The sequence below is a fragment of the Mixophyes fleayi genome, chromosome 8 (genome assembly GCF_038048845.1).
Source record: "Mixophyes fleayi isolate aMixFle1 chromosome 8, aMixFle1.hap1, whole genome shotgun sequence".
Taxonomy (NCBI): domain Eukaryota; kingdom Metazoa; phylum Chordata; class Amphibia; order Anura; family Limnodynastidae; genus Mixophyes; species Mixophyes fleayi.
The window spans coordinates 14395365-14419424 of NC_134409.1; the positions used below are offsets into that span (position 1 = coordinate 14395365).

At 42.4% G+C, this 24060-nt stretch overlaps 1 protein-coding gene across 3 annotated transcripts in view; it reads right to left on the reverse strand.

Annotated features, from left to right (window-relative positions):
- Positions 1 to 7706: 7706 nt before the first annotated feature.
- Positions 7707 to 24060, reverse strand: part of USP33 (ubiquitin specific peptidase 33) — a 39252-nt gene continuing 22898 nt past the window's right edge. For all 3 annotated transcript variants that reach the window (XM_075181945.1, XM_075181946.1, XM_075181944.1), the window contains exons 12-24: positions 23034 to 23146; positions 20173 to 20345; positions 20004 to 20074; positions 19752 to 19785; positions 19345 to 19390; positions 18912 to 19092; positions 18104 to 18230; positions 16929 to 17098; positions 16131 to 16212; positions 13749 to 13857; positions 13167 to 13269; positions 12058 to 12126; positions 7707 to 11550 (exon numbers count right to left, since the gene is read on the reverse strand). In XM_075181945.1, the coding sequence (XP_075038046.1) occupies positions 11393 to 11550; positions 12058 to 12126; positions 13167 to 13269; positions 13749 to 13857; positions 16131 to 16212; positions 16929 to 17098; positions 18104 to 18230; positions 18912 to 19092; positions 19345 to 19390; positions 19752 to 19785; positions 20004 to 20074; positions 20173 to 20345; positions 23034 to 23146 (1436 nt within the window). In that variant the 3' untranslated portion in view covers positions 7707 to 11392. The remainder of the gene's footprint in view (positions 11551 to 12057; positions 12127 to 13166; positions 13270 to 13748; positions 13858 to 16130; positions 16213 to 16928; positions 17099 to 18103; positions 18231 to 18911; positions 19093 to 19344; positions 19391 to 19751; positions 19786 to 20003; positions 20075 to 20172; positions 20346 to 23033; positions 23147 to 24060) is intronic.

The following is a 24060-nucleotide window of genomic DNA, read 5'->3' on the forward strand; positions in this document are numbered from 1 at the left end:
ACAGCTCTGGTGCAGGTGTCCTCCGTGCCACAGCAGGCTGCGTTCTCCGGTGCAGGTGGCATCAGAGCCACAGAAGGCTGCAGTCTCGGAGACAGGTGGCCTCAGTGCCACAGAAGGCTGCAGTCTTAGGTACAGGTGGCTTCAGTGCCACAGGAGGCTTCGTTCTCAGGTGCAGGTGGCCTCAGTGCCACAGGAGGCTGCGTTCTCAGGTGCAGGTGGCCTCAGTGCCACAGGAGGCTGCGTTCTCAGGTGCAGGTGGCTTCAGTGCCACAGGAGGCTTCGTTCTCAGGTGCAGGTGGCCTCAGTGCCACAGGAGGCTGCGTTCTCTGGTGCAGGTGGCCTCAGAGCCACAGGAGGCAGTGTTCTCTGGTGCAGGTGGCCTCAGTGCCACAGGAGGCTGCGTTCTCAGGTGCAGGTGGCCTCAGTGCCACAGGAGGCTGCGTTCTCTGGTGCAGGTGGCCTCAGTGCCACAGGAGGCTGCTTTCTCAGGTGCAGGTGTCCTCAGTGCCACAGGAGGCTGCGGTCTCAGGTGCAGGTGTCCTCAGAGCCACAGGAGGCTGCGTTCTCTGGTGCAGGTGGCCTCAGTGCCACAACAGGCTGCGGTCTCAGGTGCAGGTGGCCTCAGAGCCACAGGAGGCTGCGTTCTCTGGTGCAGGTGGCCTCAGTGCCACAGGAGGCTGCGTTCTCAGGTGCAGGTGGCCTCAGTGCCACAGGAGGCTGCGTTCTCAGGTGCAGGTGGCCTCAGTGCCACAGGAGGCTGCGTTCTCAGGTGCAGGTGGCCTCAGTGCCACAGGAGGCTGCGTTCTCAGGTGCAGGTGGCCTCAGAGCCACAGGAGGCTGCGTTCTCTGGTGCAGGTGGCCTCAGTGCCACAGGAGGCTACGTTCTCAGGTGCAGGTGGCCTCAGTGCCACAGGAGGCTGCGTTCTCAGGTGCAGGTGGCCTCAGTGCCACAGGAGGCTGCGTTCTCAGGTGCAGGTGGCCTCAGTGCCACAGGAGGCTGCGGTCTCAGGTGCAGGTGGTCTCAGTGCCACAGGAGGCTGCGTTCTCAGGTGTAGGTGTCCTCAGTGCCACAGGAGGCTGCGTTCTCAGGTGCAGGTGGCTTCAGTGCCACAGGAGGCTGCGGTCTCGGGTGCAGGTGGTCTCAGTGCCACAGGAGGCTGCGTTCTCTGGTGCAGGTGTCCTCAGTGCCACAGGAGGCTGCGGTCTCAGGTGCAGGTGGCCTCAGTGCCACAGGAGGCTGCGTTCTCAGGTGCAGGTGGCCTCAGTGCCACAGGAGGCTGCGTTCTCTGGTGCAGGTGTCCTCAGTGCCACAGGAGGCTGCGGTCTCAGGTGCAGGTGTCCTCAGTGCCACAGGAGGCTGCGGTCTCAGGTGCAGGTGGCCTCAGTGCCACAGGAGGCTGCGTTCTCTGGTGCAGGTGGCCTCAGTGCCACAGGAGGCTGCGGTCTCAGGTGCAGGTGTCCTCAGTGCCACAGGAGGCTGCGTTCTCTGGTGCAGGTGTCCTCAGTGCCACAGGAGGCTGCGTTCTCAGGTGCAGGTGGCCTCAGTGCCACAGGAGGCTGCGTTCTCTGGTGCAGGTGGCCTCAGTGCCACAGGAGGCTGCGTTCTCAGGTGCAGGTTGCCTCAGAGCCACAGAAGGCTGCAGTCTCGGGTATAGGTGGCCCCCAGTGTTTAATGTGAGGATCTGTGTTTTATGTGAGAGTCCATTGCTGGAGGCAGGTGGTCTCAGTGTGTTATGTGAGGGTCTGGTAGTAGAGGCTTTTTCAGTGTGTTATATAAAGGTCCAATTCCTAATTAGAGTACATTTTTTGAAATGGGGAGGGGGGGCAGAGTGGTTCTTCGTTTGTTTATTTCTGTATTTCACATCCAATTAAGTCTTGGGCTTCACTACCCACATTTAAGCATTGCATAAGTCCAGTTCCTTACACCTAAAGAATGTATCTCTCATTTGTCCTTATCTTGCTAAAGAAAACACCAAACTACACACTATAATCTCCTGCCTACCTAATTGGCATACTCACAGGGATGCATTACAAATGTGGCTGCTAGAGTCGTTTTCCTTAATGAGGCTATCCTGGGTCCATCTCTGTATTGGTTGCCTCACCCCTTCATCATTCAATTCAAAATTCTGTCTTGCATTCAAGGTCCTCAATAATACTTAACCTACAAATATCTTATTTTTATCATACTCCCGTATTACCAACTTTTATTTCAGAATCTAAAATATTTCCTTTGCAGCACCTTAGTCGAAGTATGCTCTTGTTCTATCATTGTTCCCAGACCTTCAAAGTTTTCAGGGTCTACTAAAGGTAAAACTAATTTAACTTCTTTCTTTTTACCATAGTACATAGCTTATCCTGGCCTGCTGTCCCTCACCAGTGCAGGGATCCTCAAGAGAAGCTCTGCTGGAGAGTACTTTTCCCACAGTAATGATTCTTTCCTCCCCTTGATATTATGAAGACCAGGTTAAGGAAGAGCTCCAATACCATTGCAATTTTGGGGTCAACTCTCCCTGGGACCTCTGGCGGTTCTGAATATACTCCTGGCTCACTTTAGTTTCTAGACTGCAGCAGCTTTGAGTGTGATCCAGTTGTCAGGAAGCACCTGATTGGACGAGCTACGGAATGCCGCAGCTCACCTGTCCAGGTGCTTTCAAAATACTTTCTGCACAGCCTGAAGAATAGATTTAGGAAGGGGGCATGTGTGAAACTGTGGAGAGGAAACTTTATGGCTTCACAAGTTGGAGAAGAAAGTGCTGTACTGGATCAATGTGAAAATGCAAGAAATATAGTTCTCTATATAAAACACCAATGATATGTTTTGGTGAAAATATAAAATGAAAGTAAACAAACTTATAGGGATATTTCCCCTTCATTGGAACTAAAACTAAATATGTCATGAGGCAAAATTGTATTCTATTTTTATTATGTTGGAGTAGCATTGGGCGCACAGAAAATTACCAAGCTGTTACTCGCCACATCTTTTAAATAAAGTCCATCCCACATCCTTAATTACCATCTTTAATCAGTGACAGCCTTTTTAGCAACAATGTGTACTGCAGCAGAACTTATTTTAATTTCCCCTACTTGTTTATCTATTTTTGTGTAACAAGTTACCAGCATTAAGCATTTCCATTGTTATTAGAGATGCTCAGGCTCGGTTCCCCGAGAACCGAACACACCCGAACCTAGCAGATCTGAATATCGCGCTGAGCCGGCTCGGTACTTTCGCGCGCCCTCGGAATCGAAAACAAGGCAAAACGTCATCGGATTTCGCAAGTTTTCGATTCTAAAAGTACCACCCTCCACGGTGATCCAGCGTCAATTCACAGAGGGACACAGAAGGGGTAGCACGGTTCTTAGCAGTCTCTAGTGCAGTTGGGCAGCGTCATAGGTAGAAAAGAAAGAGGAGGGGGTAGCAGTGTTTTTCAAAGTCTCCAGTGACATTCAGGAGAGCTCCATTGCTCATTGTCATTGCTGAAATAGAAATAATAGGGCTAGCAGGCTTGATCTTCTAAATCTGCAATCACATTGTACTGTGTTATATAGCTTACACACAAACAGGAGAGCTCCATTGCTGAAATAGAAATAATAAGGTTTGCAGTGTTCTTCAAAATCTACAGTTACATTGTACTATGCCATAGCTCACCCAGAAATAGGAGAGGTGGCAGTGTTTAGTGCTGAAACAGAAATTCAAATAATAGGGCGGGCAGTGTTATTAAATGTCTCCAGTCACATTTTACTGTGCTATAGCTAATACAAAAACAGAAGGGGTGGCAGTGTCCTTGTCACTTTCCAGTCACATTGTTCTTGTCAATCTCCAGTCTCAGTCATGATGATACTAATCCCTCTACCTCATGTGCTAAAGCCTATGTTCAAGTGCATAGTGGTTTTAAGTCAGCGAAACATAAATGTAAATAAAACACTTGTACCTTTTTAAAGAAAAAAACACCTCTAATAAAGGTGAAAGTTTACTGTAGAAAAACAAAAAATTGCTAACATGTCATTCTACCCAAAATATTACCAAGTATACCAGCATCAACTAGCTCCCTTCTCTCAGCACCTGCAATCTACACTGTCATCATATTCACCCTCATCAGTGTGTACATCATCCTCAAACAATACTAATTCATCCCTGCTGGATTCCACCATTACAGAAGTCTGTGTACTTTGATGTAATTGCCGGTAATGGCCTTCCTCATGGAATTTGCAGTTCATTTTACGGAAGAGCTGTCGCGATTTTTGGCCAATTCTTTTAGACCAGACCAAATGTCAAAATGTTGTGCAGACTCCTCTCATCTGACTTATCTGCATCAACACTGGGTATCTTGGGAAAGCTAAGATTTTTCTTAGCAGCAATTTCCAGAGAAACTGAAGGAGGAGACGTCATTGTGTCATGTACCACTTGAGCTGTCAGCTTGCTAACCAGAAGCTCATTGCATCTCTTGAGATCTAGGTCTGTTGGAAAAAAAGAGAATACATAGCTCTTAAACCTAGGATTAAGCACAGTTGCCAAAATGTAATAATTCTATTTTAAGATGTTGATAACTCTTGGATCCTGGCGAAGCGAAAAAAAAGTACTTAATCTACAAGTCCAACATAATTAGCGAAATTTGTTACATTTCCTCCAATTTCTCTTGCTGCTTTTTAAAAAGTCTAAATAGGGGAATCACTTGATTCAAGCTAACTGTCTGCACTCTCTTCACAGATGACTACTTCGAGTGGTTCAGCACCTTGCACAACACAGAAAATATTCTCCACTGCGCTGGACTAAAGTACATTACCCCTCAAATTCTATTCTTGCAGCTGTTGCAGAATACCGAAAATGACCCTAAATATTTTGGGATACAGACAGCATCTTCTGCATGTCATTGTCATTCTTTAAAAAGTTCTGTACCACCAAGTTGATTGTGTGAGCAAAACAGGAAATGTGATGGAATCCCCCCCTCCCCCGCTGTAATGCTCTAACAATATTGGTGGTGTTATCAGAAATCACATATCCTCAGGAGAGTCCAAGCAGGATAAGCCATGTTGCAATGACATCCCTTAGTTTTTCAAACAGGTTGTCGGCGATATTACCTCTGACCTGCGCCTTGTCTCGTGTCTGATAACCACCTCTCACTCCCGCCTACAAGACTTCTCCCGTGCTGCTCCCCACTTATGGAATTCCAAATCCTTAGACGCTGTCTAAAAACCCATCTCTTTTTTAAAGCTTACCTTGTCCCTGATGATACTATTCATTAATGCACCCTCACAACTATCCCAATCTCCACTCTGAGCCACACTCGCTCCTCTTGTTTCAGCTACGCCCTTTTCCCTTTAGAATGTAAGCTCTCTAATGAGCAGGGTCCTCCATACCCTTTGTTTTCATGTCTCCATTTTGTCTGCCTTCTGTTCTTGTTTTATGTATGTCCTTGTCTTCCCTAATGTACGGCGCTGTGGTGCCTTACAAATCTACGATAATAATAATAATATGCCTCTTAGTGAAGCAGATGATACACAGAGTAGCCTGCCTCAGAATAATGTGACGTACTTTGGTACATGCTGCTGGTGAAGGCGAATCACCAACCCAGTGGACTGTCACAGTCATATAATCTTTAGTTTGCCCAGTTCCGCTTGTCCACATATCTGTGGTTAAGTGTACAGCGGGTAGAATGGCATTTTGTAGCCCAATAATTATATTTTTACGAACCTTCTGGTAGAGGTGAGGAATAGCTTTTCTAGTAAATTGGGGTCGTGATGGAATTTGGTAATAGGGACAGAAGACCTCAAGTAACTGTCTAAAACCAGCTGCATGAATAGTGGATATTGGCCGCAGATCTAATACTAGCATAGTCACCATGGCGCCTGTGATCCGCTGTGCGACTGGGTGACAGTTTATATACTTGCTTCCTCTTGTTCTGTTTAACAGTCAATTGTTGTAAACTACTAGTAGTCTTCTTCTTGGTCTGCTTCTGGGTTGAAGATCCACCCCCAGCAACAGTGGGCCTAACGCTCAAGAATTCTTCTGAGGAGTCCTGGATAGGGGAGGAGTCGTCTCGCCTTAGAGACTTGGATGTAGGACTAACGCCGATCACTTGTGAGGATATTGATGATGAAGGTGTTGGGGGTGTAGATTGCAGGTGATGGGATCTAGCTGAGAGAAGGGAGGTAGCTGATGCTGGACTGCTTGTTATTTTTTAGTATAAGTTTCTGATTTTCACAAAAGCTTTCCATGAACTCGCTTTAAATGGCGCAACATAGATGAGGATTCTAGATGGTTAAGGGTCCCTAATAATTTGGATTTGTTGGTCTTATGCCTAGACATGACAATGGCCTTCTTATAACTGGCAAGAACTGCTGCCACTGGAGCATGACTTGCCACAGTAAAGTTGATTAAGCTGTTTGCTTAGGTGCCTTAAGCCCATTGTTAGCTTGTTTTGTGGGGGCCCAAACAAACCAAGCACTTCAGCCACAAAAGTGGCACTCCTTGTCGCTGGAGTGCTTGCTTTGTTAAACTGTGCATGTCCTTTTCAATATCTTACACGAGGGAGGGAGGGCCCAAGGACAATTCCATCTTGCACCACTTTACTGCCACTGCTGTGTGGCAATGTGTCCTAGATGTGCTAGGAACTGCCGTGTGTTTGTGTCATTGCTCTGTCGCTTACCATCCAGCCAGGTCGCTGCAGTATTTGTTTGAAAGTGTATGAAAATAATATTGTGATCTGTGAGGTGGTCAAAATTGACTGCAAATGATTTGAAATTAGTGTTATTGAGGTTAATAATAATAATGTAGGGGGGTGGGGGGAAGCAAAATTAGGATTTTAGAAAAAAATAGGTATCAAAAACAAGAAGATAATCCAGATCCAAAACCAGAACACGGGGGGGTCAGTAAACATCTCTAATTGTTATACAATGTTCTTTGTTCTTCACATATAAAAAAAACAGCCCCACCCAGTTTGTGAGAACTCCTCATTACAGCTCCCAGGCAGGTGAAACAGATGGTAGTAATTATTCAGATCGGTATAAAACAACCATTTACCACTGCATAGAATTCCACATATGCAAAGATCTGATACAAGTCCTTTGTTAATCCTTTAGTTTTAAAGTATGTCCAGGGAAACACCGTTCTTCTCTTGTGAAAAACATATTACGCTAATTCCAGGAGTATGAAAAATGAGGGCTGTTTTTGTTTTGGTTTTTTTCTCTTCTTTACAATTCCATTCAAGGGAATGGACAGGAATATTAGGAGTGCAATGAAGCATCAGAACCGGGACCCATATTAATCATTACCTTCCACCTGTGTTGGAGTTTGTATGTTCTCGTCGTGTCTGTGGATTTCCTCCCACTCCAAAAAACATACTAGAAGGTTAATTGGCTTCTTAAAAAAAAAAAAAAAATGGAGCCTCCCCCAACTTGGGATTTCCCATGTAATTGACAATTCATAAGGGGGTATTCAATTGTTAGCGTTAACGAAAAAAAACGAGCGCTCAAAAAATCTTAGCGTTAATACGGTAATTACTCGCGGAATTTCAGCTCACCGCTCCCTGAGCGGCGAGCTGAAATTCCGCGAGTAAACTACCTTATTAACGCTTTTCACACGCAATATTATCGTATAAACGGTAACATTTTTGGAGCGCTCGTTTTTTTTCGTTAACGCTAACAATTGAATACCCCCCATTAAGTGCTACACCATCATTTAATTATATATAAATCACACAAACAAGCAATTAAACTTGTCCTCTTTTATTGACGATTTACAATGAGCAATTAAATCATTAAAAACAAACATTCACAACATGCTAACAATCACATCTAGCCATTCACTGACTTGCATTTGTGCGGTAGAAACTTAAGGAAAAGCTACAGAAAATACAATTTGTTAGTGCCCAGTACCTTCAGCAGATCTTATAAAGGAATGCTAATAACCTGGAATATTTCAAGTAACTGGAGTAGTGGTCATTTTTTAGGTTTAAAATCCCCTCCCACCATCTGCAAATACCAATAACAGAACTGGAAAATATGAAAATCTGATAATATTATAAATATTAAATGGACTTTTTAAGTAAAGAAGGAAAGATTAATGCACTAAGTGGTGGGTAAACCAGATATGTAAAATCTTGAGTTACACAGTATGTATGTTTGTAGGAAAACGTACAATGAACAGCAATGTAAGGATATACCAGTATGTGCTACATGCACAGTCTGATCGGGGCGCGGATGTGCATTTGGATACAAAGGAATGATGGGCACCAATACTACTAGAAAAGTAATTTACTAGGTGCGCTGAGCAAAATGCCACCATTATCCATAAACATTATAAAAACAAAAACAAAAATGGAAGGTATGCATACAATATTGCACATTATCAAGCATGACTGTATCAAAAGGAAACAATATAGTTTATTAAAAAAAAATAGGAGAACATAAATACGTAGTCTGTGGTGCAGATACAGGTCTCTGAAACGGGGGCTATCAAAACTGAGCAAACAATGTGTCTACACAGGAATACATAGAAATAAATGTTCCAAACAGAAATTAAGAAAATAAAATAAATTTGGTACTTGTTCACTATACTGGCAGAAGAGGAGGAGGAGCTGTCAGAATGTTTCATTCCCAATCCGGAATAGCAAACTGCTCTACTGCTACTCCACAGTGCCGGAGTCTGGAATTGCGCCGCCTGGATCCTACTTATTTATCTCACCCACTTTCTCTATTCCGCTAGTTCAAAATGTACTTATGAACAGCTGGTGCAGAGCAGAGGGGCTTTCCAGGGGGAGTGAGAGTAGTAGGAGGAGCGGAGGGTTAGTATTGTCTAGAGAACAGGTGAGGAGGAGCAGGTGCAAGGGAGAGAGACAGGAGTAGCGGAGGGTTAGTACTGTCTGGGGTACCAGAGAGGAGGAGCAGGTTGATGGGAGAGTAACAGGAGGAAGCAGAAGGTTAGTACTGTCTGGGGTACCAGAAACAGGGCGGAGGGGAAGTTGCAGAAGGAGTGGAGGGTTAGTACTGTCTGGGGGAGAGGAGTAGGGGGAGGGAAAGTAACAGGAGGAGCGGAGGGTTAGTACTGTCTGGGGTACCGGAGAGGACGAGCAGGTTGATGAGAGTAACAGGAGGAGCGGAGGGTTAGTACTGTCTGGGGTGCCGGAGAGGAGGAGCCCGTATAATGAACAAGTATCACAATAGTATAGTAATGAAGACGGGTAAACAGATGATTTTGTATAATGAATATTACAAACACTAACAATTAGACTTTGCTTTGCAGCTCGTGTCAGTAGACATAACCCAAACATTACCAGGTATAGACAACAGAATCCTGCACATACTGCTGTGTATACTGGAGTCTCAGACATATTTGATTATTTACTGAGTAAAAGCGCAAATCGCAGAACCCGTAGCAACAAATCAGCAATTAGCTTTGACAGACCCACAGCAAACTGGACAATAAATGTCTGAGTGGTGGGTCGCTGCTCATTATTAGTTACACTGACTTATCACTTGGATTTGTGGCATTGTAGTGATTACCTCTTACTATGGGATCCCCCCATTTCTGTTTTTGTCATATCGCAAGGTAGAAAATTTAATTTGTAGCGATATATTGCTTTTTCATCTCGGACAAGTGACATGATCCTTTATTGCACTTTGTAAACTCGTAGAATTTGATACTCAGATCAGTGCTCTATAAGTAGTACTTGAAAATTTTTGTTATAATTTATATAGCACCACCGGTACTGTGTAGCGCTGTACAGATTATATTTAATCATTTGCTTCAGTATTCATCTCTACTTCAGTGTATTTGATCCTACACTAACCTGACTTTACTTTATTTCTTTTGGGGTGAGTTAATGTTGTAGTGATTGTTGTGCATTATTTAGATATTCAACCTTCTTTTTTTTTTTAAACGGCTAAAATATTTTGGTTTGTTTTTGGGGAGGAAAGGGAGTTTGGCAGTTTGGAATTTGACCATATCACCCTTGCCCAAGACTTGCCATTGAATTTTCATCAATGATGGGGTTAATCGGCACACCCCATTGGTACCTTCCGGGATTACCGATATTCTCATATTCCAGACGTGTGCACAGAAGCCATAAGGAACCCTCCATTGGATGCAAAAGTACCTTGGACAGGGCTCCCGTGATGACAGAGGTGACAATTAATGCTACAATGTGTTTATGACGATAGAGGTATTTGCAAATTAATGTATTTTTGCGGAGATTAGACAAGTTCAAACTTACTCTCTAACATCTACAATCACTGACCCTTTTTTTGGAAATGTGTCTTGTGACCAAGAGCAATCACTTGTGCTTTCATGTACACGTCAGACTGGTTGAGATGCGCTGTTTTACGCAACGCCGGTCCATGGCACGAACGAAACCTCAACGCAGCGGCAGCGAACATCTTTCCATACCTGTGCTCTTTCACAATTATCCTGCGGCGGAGGTCTACACTTATACGTAATCAATTGAGAAAACGGTAAAAATAAATTCAATTATATAAATATACTAAGTATTCTTCACGTTTCAGAAAACGGTGATTGGATTCGCCGAGCGTCTTCTACCTTTGTTATCAAAATAAAATTGTTTATTCTCCTGTCTTATGTTAGGGCATGCCGTGCACAAAACATGTTTTAGCAGACAGTAGGTTAAAGTGTCAACTCATTAACAGTGGTTAGATAATCAATACAAAATAAAAAGCAACCAGATATTGGTCATTTCTACATTTGCTCCTTACCCCCAATTCGGCGGAGTGCAAGACCCCAAAACCTGACGCATAACCTGAGTCACTTTGTAATGAGCCACCAGTCCTGGTCTGTTTTGTGATAGTATATAAAAATACAATTTTAAAGGGTATAGGGCACTATAGAAGTATATATTTAATTATACTAAATTTAAAAAGTGCCTTTCCACTAGTCGCACATTTCTACAAAATGTGCAGTAATTCAAAAAGGTCCACGTTTTTTTTTCCTTCGCTTCACGCGAGGCACTTGGCTGACTAGGTGAAGTCCTGACACTGCAGGCGAAAAGACTAGGGGGCCAATGCTGCCAGAAAGGAATAGGAAATGCCCATATAACCGAATTCAGTCACTTCGAGCACAAGGCATGGCTGAACCGGTTACATGCAAAGCCATACACGGAATGTGGACGCCCCGCAGCCAATCACAGATTTCATTTAGCACTATGTACAGGATTAAAACAGAAATTAAAACATTTACATAGGTCATCTGAAATAAAACTCTCAGCTTAATCTTCTGCTCTCTTAGAAAAAAAACAAACAAAACATAAATAGGACACTTAAGATCACAGCCAAAAATGTCTTCTAATTTCATAAGCTAACAGAAGGAATAATTTCAAGAAGAAAAATAAAGACGAAAATATAATCACTGACTTCGTCGTAAAACTAGTGCCAATAAATCAAATAATTATACATTCCGCGTCTCTACGTCAATCTTTTCTTCTGACGGGCCGGCTTCTGGTTCGGCAATTACAACGCTTTGCCGCAGGGTAATTTCAGGGCCGCCGCCGTAGATGGATTGGAGAAAATTCCAGGTTTCTTCGGATATCTGCCCAGAATCTGCTCCTAAATTTCGGGAAACAAAAAAAATGGTAAGCCCCTGGTCTCTGTTAGACTGTCTATACAAAAAAACTTCCTGGTGGCTTTGCTAGGGTGCGATTATTAACGAGAGGGAAATTAGATTTAAAGGGAAACATAACGTCTATAGGCTTAGGCATAAATTCCAGTTATGGGTTGGCAGGATGTGCTGGGACTTGTAGTTCCACAACGGCTGGCGATCACTAGGTTGCCTGCCTGTGTTTAGAGGATTAGGGTGGTGAGAAGAGGGATAGTGAAAAGATGACAGCAATCAATTAGCAATTAATACGTAAACCCTCCATACAGCAGCTAGTCCATCACAATCTTTAGTCAATGCTGCCTCGGTACAGAAGCGTAGCAGACCCTGACACACCACAAAGATGTTTGCATGTACCCTGATCCAACAAATTATTGGGGTCATTATGGGTCACCAGCTTTAGTTCATCTTATAAAACGTAACCTTGGGTTTATACGTCTCAATGCTAGGTCACTCACCTTGTTTCAGAGACACATGCCCACATTTGGAGACTGCTATCTTCGAATTATCAATGGCGCCAGGAGGATCTGCACAAGACAAAACACACTTCTATAAAGCTTTCATCTGACTAAAATAAGAGATGAGATTGCCGACAGATCAGATTGGTCGCAGATAGGGGAAAATTCAATTGACCGCAGTTTTTTTTTACACCACGTTAAGTAATTTTATCCCGGTTTTCACTCATTTTATAGTGGTATAACTTTACCCGATATTCAATAAAAAATTGAATGCACTTTTTTTGCACATACGGTCCTATCGCGGTCAAGTAGAAGATCCATTGAAAGTATAGGAGGGGAGTGAGGGAGAGGCGTTAAAAGCTATTCAATATTTTTTTTAACGCAGCGCAAAGTCATTGATGGAATGTCCCAGGTTTCTGATCTATGTGTTTAAACTTCAAGGAAAATTGTTACCATTGGAAAGACATTATTCCAAAAGCTTTGGGCTCAAGCAAGAGTTGGATCAGGGGATCCCTGGAGTGAATGGAGTGAGAGGAAGGGCCTCCATTTATTAAACCCATATTGGGTCTTCTGACCTGCCAGTCAGACAGCAGGCTAATTAATAGTTTCACCTGCAAGTTGTAGTTTAAAAGGCCGTCATTGTGCTCAGTCAGTCTCTCTAATTACCTGGGGAAAGATGCTGTAATCCTCCATAGGGAGAGAAACTGCTATTTGTTACTCAGTGAAGTAAACTTGGCAATTGATGTTAGTGAGGTGGACATTGGGTCCTTCCAGAGAGATTCTCTAATGTATTATTTAGATCCAGACAGGATTTATGTTGTTGTTTTATTTACTTTTTCCTCTTTAATAAAACTAGCCGAGCCTAGTTCTACCAGAACATGGCACTGGAGCGCCCCATCTGCCCCAGTAGACGGCATCTGTACCCAAGGGTTTCATTCATAGTCATCAGTAATTTAAATATAACAGCCAACCTGCAAACCCTCCAAATACTTTTTCAACCGTTTCTGTGTTTCGTCAGGTTGCACTATACAACCTAGGCTTGTACATACAGCTCAATCACATTGCCCAGCCCTATGCACACTAAAACAAACTGTGGATGTTGTGCTTACCGATGTCCTTGCCCTTTACAAAGCCCTCCCATTCCCGGAACCACTGCATGCTGATGCAGAAAATCACAGCCATGGAGTCCTCTTCTTGGAAAGCTTTGTTAAGCTGAGGAAATACAGATATTAAGCTGTTAATGGATTACGGAGGCCAATGACAGTACACTGAAGTGCTCACAATGCTGTGACAGGAGTAATTACATGGAATTACACAGCACAGTGCGGTTCAGGCTGCGTGTACAAGCCGAATGTTATAAAAGGTCATACGATGGAGCCTGGCCTGTCTACAGGATGCTAGGGGCCACACAAAAACACCTTTGATACCAAAGTTACCTGTTGCACAGCCCTGCTTGCCAATGCTTGCAGCGTGAGCCGGAGAACTCCGCAGAGACAATGCAACGTTCTGTCATCTGTGCATATTGTGTTACAAACGTGCCATCAGCCCATTTGTATCAGCAAGGGACGGAAGGTGGCATACACACACACTTCAACAAGCCCTTACAGAAGTCCGTTATACCAGCCACACAGGATCTATTTCTGATTGTTGCAGAAACAACGAAGAGATAATGTCCGGGCGATCTCATTTACCCGAATGAAAGTCTCCAGCTCCATCTTCCGCCTCTTTTCAATCTTGTCCTGTTCGGTCTGGCAAGTGTAACACACACAAAGGTGATTGACAGCTGGGCCACCTCCGAACCTAGGACCATGGTGGCAGAAGACGACATTTTTACATTACACGGCACATACAGGAACCACATTAAAAAAAAAAAAAAAATTGAAAAAAAAAAAACGTGGATATATTATGCAATGTCCACGTGAAAACAGATTTGTATTCAGTGAACTGGGAATAGTTATGACAACTGGTGCACAGATAATGCTGCAAATAAGAGATCTGTAACCCATAGCAACCAAATTTATACAACACTATAGTAGGGAGTTGCTATGACTTACAGCATCCGTTATGTGTAGACAATCACCTGTAATGACTTGCGGCACAGAAGTCTTACATTGTACGACAGACTGAGGGATGGCTCTCAATTCCTCACTTATCCCCTACAACAATGGTCCTCCCTAACACTATGTAATCTGAGAACAGTGAGAAAATGAGAACTTTGCAGAACATAATCACATTTAATATGTCTGAGACAATTCATGCAGAAGACAGACAGGAAACCACCTCTAAACAAAGAGCAAAAGCTGTGAAGCCTTCATGGATCACTACACTTTAAGTAGTAATAACATTCACAAATAATCATGTAAACAGGGGCAGAACAGGACATCATCAGGTCCTTAAAGGAACATTTTGGGCAGGGCTCCTGCTCCTGGCTCTTCAGAGTATGTGTCAGACATAAATATATACATATACATATACATACTATTTATTAATATAGTGCTACCATTTATTGAATTACTGCATCTTTTTCTGTAATGCTGGTACGTATTTTGTATAGCATATCAATGCACCTTAAGGAGGTTATATTATACAATAAAGAAATACTGTTATGTTTGGGCCAATTGAACCCATATTAATGTGCCTTTCCAACCATGGAATCCTGTGTGTGTGTATAACGTATATCGCTTACAGGGTTGCCAACACTGAAAAGAAAAACAAGCAACCGTTTAGTGAAAAACAAGCCCAAAACAAGCCAAAACCAATCCTAAAAAGCCCAACTTACAGGGGACCGTCCTTTTCTAGAACACTAATTTCTACACTCAATCTCCATTTAGTAAACCTTTATAAACACAAGAGGACATATTTCTATACTGATCTGGCAAAAGAAGAAGCAAATGCAATAAATTACCCTTTTGAAATGGGGGAAACCGACATGGCTGCAGATTCAATAATCATCCCCAAATATACACAGACTCTTACTAACCATAATTACACAACAGCATCGCCCGGCAAGTAAAAAAGGCAAGATCCACAACATACGTGAACTGAGTATAATGTATGCAAGGACACGGTTATGTCTTTACCAGACAGCCCCATGATATAACAATAATAACTATAATAGGGCTCTGAAAGCAGTCTCCTGACATGAGCAGTTACTGAATGGGAGGGGGGGTGGTATATAGCAGTATTACCTGCTATAAGTGCAGCAATAGTAGAATTTCTTCTTCTCCCATTTTTTTCACATATTTTTAAATTCTTTAAAACACTTATTTTTAATAATTCTCTTGGGACAACATAACACGATTAACTTATTAAAGATACTTTTAAATGATGAATAGAAATAAAAAAAAAAATTTACGTCAATAATGACAGAACATTAAATACGTATCTTAATACTGGTATTCAATGCAAACAATGTGTCTCCAATATGGTTTCAACAGCCCACCTCTGTGTTTATTCCTTCAACTAGTACTTGCATGATTGAAAGCAGACAGATGTGTTATTAATACCCTTCCCAGGGGCAAACGCAGGATTTGTAGAGAGGAGTTTGCAGACCACGCCACAAGTGGGCGTGACCAGCATGCGTGGGGGCGTGGCTATCATATTAGACAGTGCTTGGCTGTTCTCCAACTCTTCCTATATACATGGGCAATGCTGCATGCACTACTGTTGGATGCACGCAGCTCTCCTTTTTCAAGCAGAACCGTGTAAAGCGGGGGCAGGGTCCAGCCACCTCAATTATACAGTGCTTCCGTGCTTGGATGGGGGTTTCCAGGCACTAGGAAATCCCCCCTCAGTTTGCCTATGCTTCCCTTCTATTTACAAGAGAAGGGAACCACACCAGTGTGTGTGCAGTTCTACCGTTAGTACGGTTTCTACCTCTATGGGGCACAAGGAAAAATGAGGTTACCCCGAAATGCCCGCGAAAACCCTTCGCAGCTAACTGAATTCAGCACTAAATGTAAGTACAGCTTTGTATGTTATCTCATCTTAGTGAGCGTTACACTCATAAAGAAATGTTTGGTTTTGGTTGGAGGGATCCTTTAAGGCGACTGTACCCTGAACACAATACACACCTGCTATATAAATAATCCCATATATTTTGCGGCAGCATAACCACGAGATCTTCTATCAGGGCGGCTTTACGTGGTGGTACACCTGGCAATCAGATAAAGACTCACGTGTTACTTGTAATGGACCATGCCAATTTATACCCACAGCCACATAACAACAACATGCAGATCAGACATTGATTTTATTATTGTTCAGTTACACGTTGGTAGTTTTGTTCGGGCTTCGTCATGTACGGCAAACTTTTTATTTCTTTTATCGGTGCAGAAGGGCAAAATAAAGAACTGAGAGAACACACCTTATGTGAATTGTCATTATACCTTTTTTTTTTTTTACATATAGGAAAATTGTGGATGGTGTATGTGAGTTTACGGTGCTATAGGTGTGTGCCTATAGGATGTAAATCCAGCCCCCAGTTTTGGGCAGTGCGATTTGGTGGCTCGCATATAATTTTGAAATTTTTCTTTTTCTGCCAAATTAAAATCCAATAATGTAGATTTTTTTGTGCACTGAATAAAAAAAAAAAAAGAGAAAATCCTTGCTATCTATACCTCTTGCCTATATCACTATAAATGTACCCAGTATAATTGTGTCACTATTAAGCTCTCTGTTGTGAAACTGAAATATTTTATGGTGCATTTGGTAGTCGGACAAGCAGAAGATGAAAGCTGAATGTACTCCGATTGTCCCCAGTTTTGAAGTAAGTGGGGATAGAACGCCCGTAGCCAATCAGATCATCAGAATACAGCAGCACAGATTAATGAAAACACTCATATATTTTTTTATTGCTGCCAAAAACTTACCCCCGTGCACGCACAGAAAATCATTATTTGTTATAGGTCCAGGCTCCGCGAAGGTCTTAAACTTATTGAGCCACTGTCGAGAAACGTAGAACTGCAGGAGACTGGGCTCCATCAGGTTCAGGAGATTGGTCACTCGTCTGCGCTCTTTCTGAGCGTCCTCACCGGACTTCCTGGGGGAAGCAAAACCACTTCAGGTTATAAAAGGTGGTCTCTACTTATTATTGTGACTGTGTGACCATCACAACATTCTTTCTCTGTGTACATGACCAAATGGCACTTAGATAAAATATGTATAGAAATTCAAGGTTGTAGTTTCATTTCTAATAGGTATTTTAAATAGCCTTTTTAAAATTAAATTCTTTATTGTTCCTCTTTTGATTGTATTTAGTTTTCAAGGGTCCTACTCTCTGTCTGCAGTTCAGTTCCTAAACTGCTTCATAAGCGACACTGATCTACCATCCCTCCCAACATTTAGAATCCCGAAAATGGGACAAAATAATCCCTGCCCCCTTTCTGCACAAACCCCGCCCATAAATGTGCACGTTTGGTCAAAACTCCACCCACTTTCCTGTTAAACCCCACCCCTTTGCTGCCCACTCACAAAACTGTCTATGAATCAAAGTAATACTCAGTGTTGTCATTTCAATTTCTGCTAGCGTTCCTTTAATTTATAAAGAGGCATAGCTAGGTGCTCAGCGATGAACAACCGGTCATGTGACTGGAATGATTGGTTTTGTAGTGAATACGCACAAAATTACCCATAGAAGATGATGTTACTGTTTTGCTATATTTCTTTCCATTGAATTGTTACCATTAACAGGGGCAAACGCAGGATTTGTAGAGGGGGGTTTCCACACCACGCCGCCAGTGGGCGTGACCAGCATGCATGGGGGCATGGCTATAATATTAGACAGTGCTTGGCTGCTCCCCAACTCTTTCTATCCCCATAATATACATGGGCAATGCTGCCTGCACTACTGTTAGGTGCACGCAGCTCACCCTTTTCAAGCAGAGCCGTGTGAAGCGAGAGCAGGGTCCAGACACCTCAATTATACAGTGCCCCAGGCTTGGAGGGGAGTTTCCAGGCACTAGGAACCCCCCTCAGTTTGCCTATGATTAATTAATGATGGTAGTATTGCAACATATAAATAAAGAACATGTAAAAAAAAAAATACCTATAGAAAAGTACGTAGGCCTCTGCGTTCTGCACGGTCACTTCACTCACTTCTGTGACACTCTGGTCATCAAATTCATACCACAGATTATTTAGGTTGTTCCGGCAATAGGCAATATAGTGGCCACCTGGAAAAAACAAAACCATAAAATAATACCAGTGATAGCGGTAATTTAATAAAAAATGTGGCAACGCAGGGTGAAGTATTCATTCTTATTTTCACCAAATGTTGCTCACTGCAAGCTGTCATATTTCTCTTAAAAGTCCAAACCAAATTCTAATTCACTGCCTTGGCTCAGTAAATAAATTATCTTATAGAAGTAAATACATACTAGATCACATTAAAAAAACCAAAAATAAATAAATAATTATAAATAACTATTTAATTAATCATTGCATTTGCTTTGCACAGAGTATATATAGGACATGTTGGGACATTTATGACTACAGGAAAACTGTGGTGTTGCCTATAGCAACCAATCAGATCCTAGTTGTCATTTTTGTAGTGCGGGTTAGAAAATGAGAGCAAACATCGGATTGGCTGATATGGGTGACATCAAGTTTTCATGCATTTCCTCCATAATCCCCCATTTTGAGAGATATCATCAGTGTCTCTTTCCACACTGTAAACATTAAGAAAAGAGATATGATGAAAGTTGTTTTAAATCATCCATTCAGCAGTTTCACATGTATGAATAGATATTATCTGACTCTAAGAACAGATACAAATGTCAATACCGCCAGAACAATTATTAAAAAAAACAAAAAACCTAGGGACAAGGTTCATATGGGACAACACAAGTACTCACTGCTGGCCGTCCCATGGTGACAGATCACAGACAAAAGGTCATAAGTCACTATTTGGCTGGGGCTGTCCTTCGCAAGGAACGGCTGAAGATCCAAGCCCTCCAGAGGGAAAGACACGTGGGTCCCGATTTTGGTGGAGAACATTAGTTCGTGTCTAAAACGCTTCAGGTGTATGCTCAGTATCTACAGGAAAGAAAGTTGTTATTTGCAACAGGTATACAAACAATTCCTCACTGTGATTCGCACAACAGATTCTAGCATAGACCCATTTAATTTTAGTGCGGGCCTCCTGCAAGTTCCAGCATGGCTGCCGGCTGCTCGATTGCAAAGCATGCTGGGAGTTGTGCTACACAGCAGCCGGAGAGAGCTCTTCGATCCTATCCTGCTGTGTGAGGCAAATGCAAACAAATTTAATGTAAGAATTAAAGAACGTACCTCAGGAAATTTCTGCACTTTACAGAATTTGACGCCATTTCTTAACCTGCAGAATTAAAATCAATAAACAGTAATGTCAGAACAATTATCAGCCCAAACGTGAATTGTTTATTTTAAGAAGTAACTTGGGACATTAAAAAGTCAGAGTTGGCTTTTATGGTTATGTTAACAGTGAGTTGTGATCACTCCTGAAAACTCAATCATCCAATACGTCGTCTTTATCTAACAAGAACAAGAAGATTTTCTTGACACGCTCGAGAAACTTTGGAAATGTTGTAACCATCGCAAAATTAACCATAAATTGGCTGTTGGCCGTGTTAAATGGCTAACTTTACTAGATGGTCTTTATTTAAAAAGAAAACAATGTAAAGCATTCGAAATGATCGACAACAATTTGGACGACTTACTTTTTGCACTTTTCACAGCTGTACATGTTATCTCCTGCACACAAAACAAAAATACATGACATTCAATGCTGGCAAATAATGATCTTAACTCTCAGAAGTAACATGCAGTGCGGACGCAACTATCCAACTATTTTATTTTTGTTTACAAAATTCTCATATTAAAATAAATAAATAAATATTACAATAAAAGAGGTAAAAAATAACAAATTTGCAGCTAAAACTCATCTAAACAATCATATTTCAGTAACTCACCTTTAAGTTCATCCCTGGCAAAGAAGGCGGCAAGGCAATCCTGCAGCGTAACAGTTGGACCCCAAAACCAGCTAGAAAGACGAGAAAAGAAAACAATGAAACTGCTGGGACCATACACTGCGCCCCCCAGGTCTTATTTCAACTCCACATACAGCAATTACAGCTATACCTTTTAAAGTATTCCAGGAAAAACGCTACCCATCCTTGAGGAGCGTAGGCCTCTCCGCATGAGCCGGCTTTTATTAGGGAGGTCTGGTGGCTGGACGAGTGCAACTTGGCCAGATCTTCTTTCCCCGGGATGGGCAGGGAGAGATCTTGAAATGTTTCAAGTGTCACAGAGATCTGGTTGTGAACAGAGCAAAAATGAGGTACGCGGGACAGTTAATGGACAAAACACTAAGCGTGGGATGTTCATACATGCAGATGAAGCATCAATGTTAGAATGCACTATTCACACTTTCCAAAACTTTGAATTGAAGATCTGGTAAATAAAATGGTTTTGAACAATAACTAACACACAAACACAGAGAATCCAACACACAGTTAGGCTGGGTACACACTACAATGTTTTCAGCCGAATATAGGGCCAATCACACGATAAACAACCGTTTGGCCCGATATCGCATTAGTGTGTACGCTCCAACAATGAATGATTATTGTTCCAAAGCTCATCGTATCGTTTCATTTGATTTTTAAACTGAACTAAAAATCTCGTTCAACAATGGAACGATGTCGTTCCAATCCTGCAGTGTGTGTGCACTCATGACCGGCAGTGTCCATAGATCTCTATGGAGTGTGCAGAGTCACCATCTTTTCAGCCGATGGTTATGACAGATGAAGAGCACAGATCTGAAGGTAAATCTTGTAAAACGTGTACAGTGTGTACACATGAATTGGCTGCTGATTGGGACTTTCTTTTTTCCGTCGCTGGTAAAATCGTTAAAGATGTCGCATCGGGAGAAATTTTCTGTAGTGTGTACCCAGTAATGGGTAATTTAGCCAAGGTCACACAAGTTTGTTTACCCCCTATTTAAGTGATATAAGAAATAAAACTCCACCCTTCTTAACAGTATCTGCTATTTTCAAAAGGATAGAACAGTCAGCATGCTCAATACATGTAGTTATGTCTCAGTATATATAGTATATTGTTTATTCACAATGGATCCCCTGATACTTTAGGTTAGGTGGCACTTTAAGTTAGCAGATAAAGTGGACCAGTCCCCTAGGCAGACATTGTGTCTTGTGATACAAGGTAACAGGATGCTCTGTTTACCATCTTATAATGAATGTTACAGAAATATCTTGGCAGCCGTGTACTGAAATATCAAATTTATGATGTATCAGGTCACACAGGAACACGGCAGACAAGAAATTAATCATTGTCAGCGTTTACACAGAGGAAAGGATTACACCGGAGATGTTGGAGCATCTGAGCTTGAATTATGGATATGAATAAAGAAACATTGTTTTAGATGTAGGTAGCTGGAGGAGACGGGACATGCTTTAATGCGTCAAAAACTGTTAAAGATAAGAATTATGGGATGTACATAATGGTGAAGTCAGTTTCTGACCCCAGGCAGATATATAAGTGTATCCTATGCCGTGAAGTGTCACTTTGCAGCGGCGATTTGATTTCTACCATAATCGCCCCCAAATATCAGATCTATTATATGTGCTTGTTGAACATCTCATTCCTAAGCCATGGGTATCAATATGGAACGGGACCCCCCTTTGCTGCTGTAATAGCCCCCAACTCTTCTGGGAAGGCTTTCCACTACATTTAGGGATATGACTGCTGGGATTACCATCCATTCAGTCTTCGAGCATTAGCGGAGTCTAGCACCGATGTTGGGCGTTAAGGTCTGGCTCCCAGTGGACGTTCCAAATGATCCCAAAGGTGTCTGATGGGGTTGAGGTCAGGGCTCTGTGCAGGGCAGTCAAGCTCTTCCGCAAAAAATTCGTAAAACCATTTTTGGATGGACCTCACATTTGGCACGGAGGAACAGTTAAGGGCCTTCCCCAAACTGTTGCACAGGAGTGCGCATCCCAGCAAATTCATCCAAAGATTAGAGCGTATGATGCTCCAAGAGATATGGCAAGAACTTGGAAAGAACCTAAAAGCAACATCAAGGAGTCTAATGCACCTTTGTCAACACGATAAATGTTCAAGTTCATGACTCTACCATCAGAAGAAAAAAAAATGAACAAGTATGGCTCCAAGGAGAGAGAGCCAAGAGAAAGCCCCTTCTCTTCAAAGTAAAAAAAACATTGCAGTTCGGTTTTAAGTTTCCAAAGTTGCACGTGAACGAAACACAAGAGTTCTGGAACAATAACCTCTGGACAGACGAGACCAAAGTAGAGTTGTTTGGTCTTAATGCGCAAAACCAAGTTTGCTCTAAACAAAACACAGAACCTCATAAGAACCATCAACCAAGGTGGTGGAGGGGAGATGATTTGGGGTATACCTTGTAATCATTGTCTCCACCAAGAACTTCTCTTTAGTACAGCATATTCTAAATTAAAATAGTCTAAGTCTAGACCTCAACTACACTGAGATTCTGTGGTGGGTCCTTGTGCGAGCTGAACAGAAACAAATGTTCTCAAAAATCAATGTAGTACTGCAGGTTTGTAACGTGGATGGGCCAACATTCCTCAAATTCATTTAGTGACTTGTACAGGAAACAATTACTTCTAGCTATTGCTGTACAGGTGGTTTTACAAGTTACTGATCATGGGGGTACTTACTATGTAATTATTTATTCAATAAAAGATAAACTAAGTACTTGTCACTGATATTCGATTTACCAAAATGTAGCCAGTCCTTCGTGATTACTAGAAAATCGTTTATTATGTCATGACATGTAATAACATAGATCAGAAAAATGATGTAGTTTGTTTTCCACATTTATTATTATATAAATTATATGCTTGTTCTTGTGTTTCTGACATTCATAAAATAATATTTTTCATAGTCCTGGAAGCCACCAACAATAGTACGTGTAACATAGCTTATGAGTATATAATACTTACTCTATCACATGTAAGACATTGCACGGAGCTGACAATGGTACCATCAAAAACATCTGATATCACGCTGCGATATTTCTTGTGCCTCTTCTTCTTAGGGAGACATATGGTTGTAACTAGGAGATACAGAGACATCCAGATCATTTGTATATCAGTAATTCTGTAAGTGGAAACTTACTGCAGAATGTCTGCTATAAGAACACTGAGCACACGTTCCACTGCGCAGCCATGGTCCCAACAAGGGGCTATGAAGGGAAGATGACCTCAGAACATCGCAGACTGGGAGATTCAGAGTCTGTGTACTATATATGGCAGCTAATTGGACAGGTGTCACGGCTAATTCAATCAGTTACTACATAATACACAAATATAATAACAACCAGTTCAATCTGCCACATAAAGGCATAAGTCCCCATAGGATGGGCTCTATAGGATAGGGGAGGGGGCTTTCTCCTTAAACATATATTTAAGATACTTATCCATGTTGCACTTCTACTCTGCACTTGTACCAGTCTCGTGCCCATACCCCTATTACATACCAGTCCCGTGCCCATAGCCCTCTTACATACCAGTCTCATGCCCATACCCTTCTCATGTACCAGTGCTGTGCCCATACCCCTCTCATGTACCAGTCCCGTGCCCATACACCTATTATGTACCAGTGCCGTGCCCATACACCTATTATGTACCAGTGCCGTGCCCATACACCTATTATGTACCAGTGCCGTGCCCATACAACTATTATGTACCAGTGCCGTGCCCATACACCTATTATGTACCAGTGCCGTGCCCATACACCTATTATGTACCAGTGCCGTGCCCATACACCTATTATGTACCAGTGCCGTGCCCATACACCTATTATGTACCAGTTCCGTGCCCATACAACTATTATGTACCAGTGCCCTGCCCATAGACCTATTATGTACCAGTGCCCTGCCCATAGACCTATTATGTACCAGTGCCCTGCCCATAGACCTATTATGTACCAGTGCCGTGCCCATACACCTATTATGTACCAGTGCCGTGC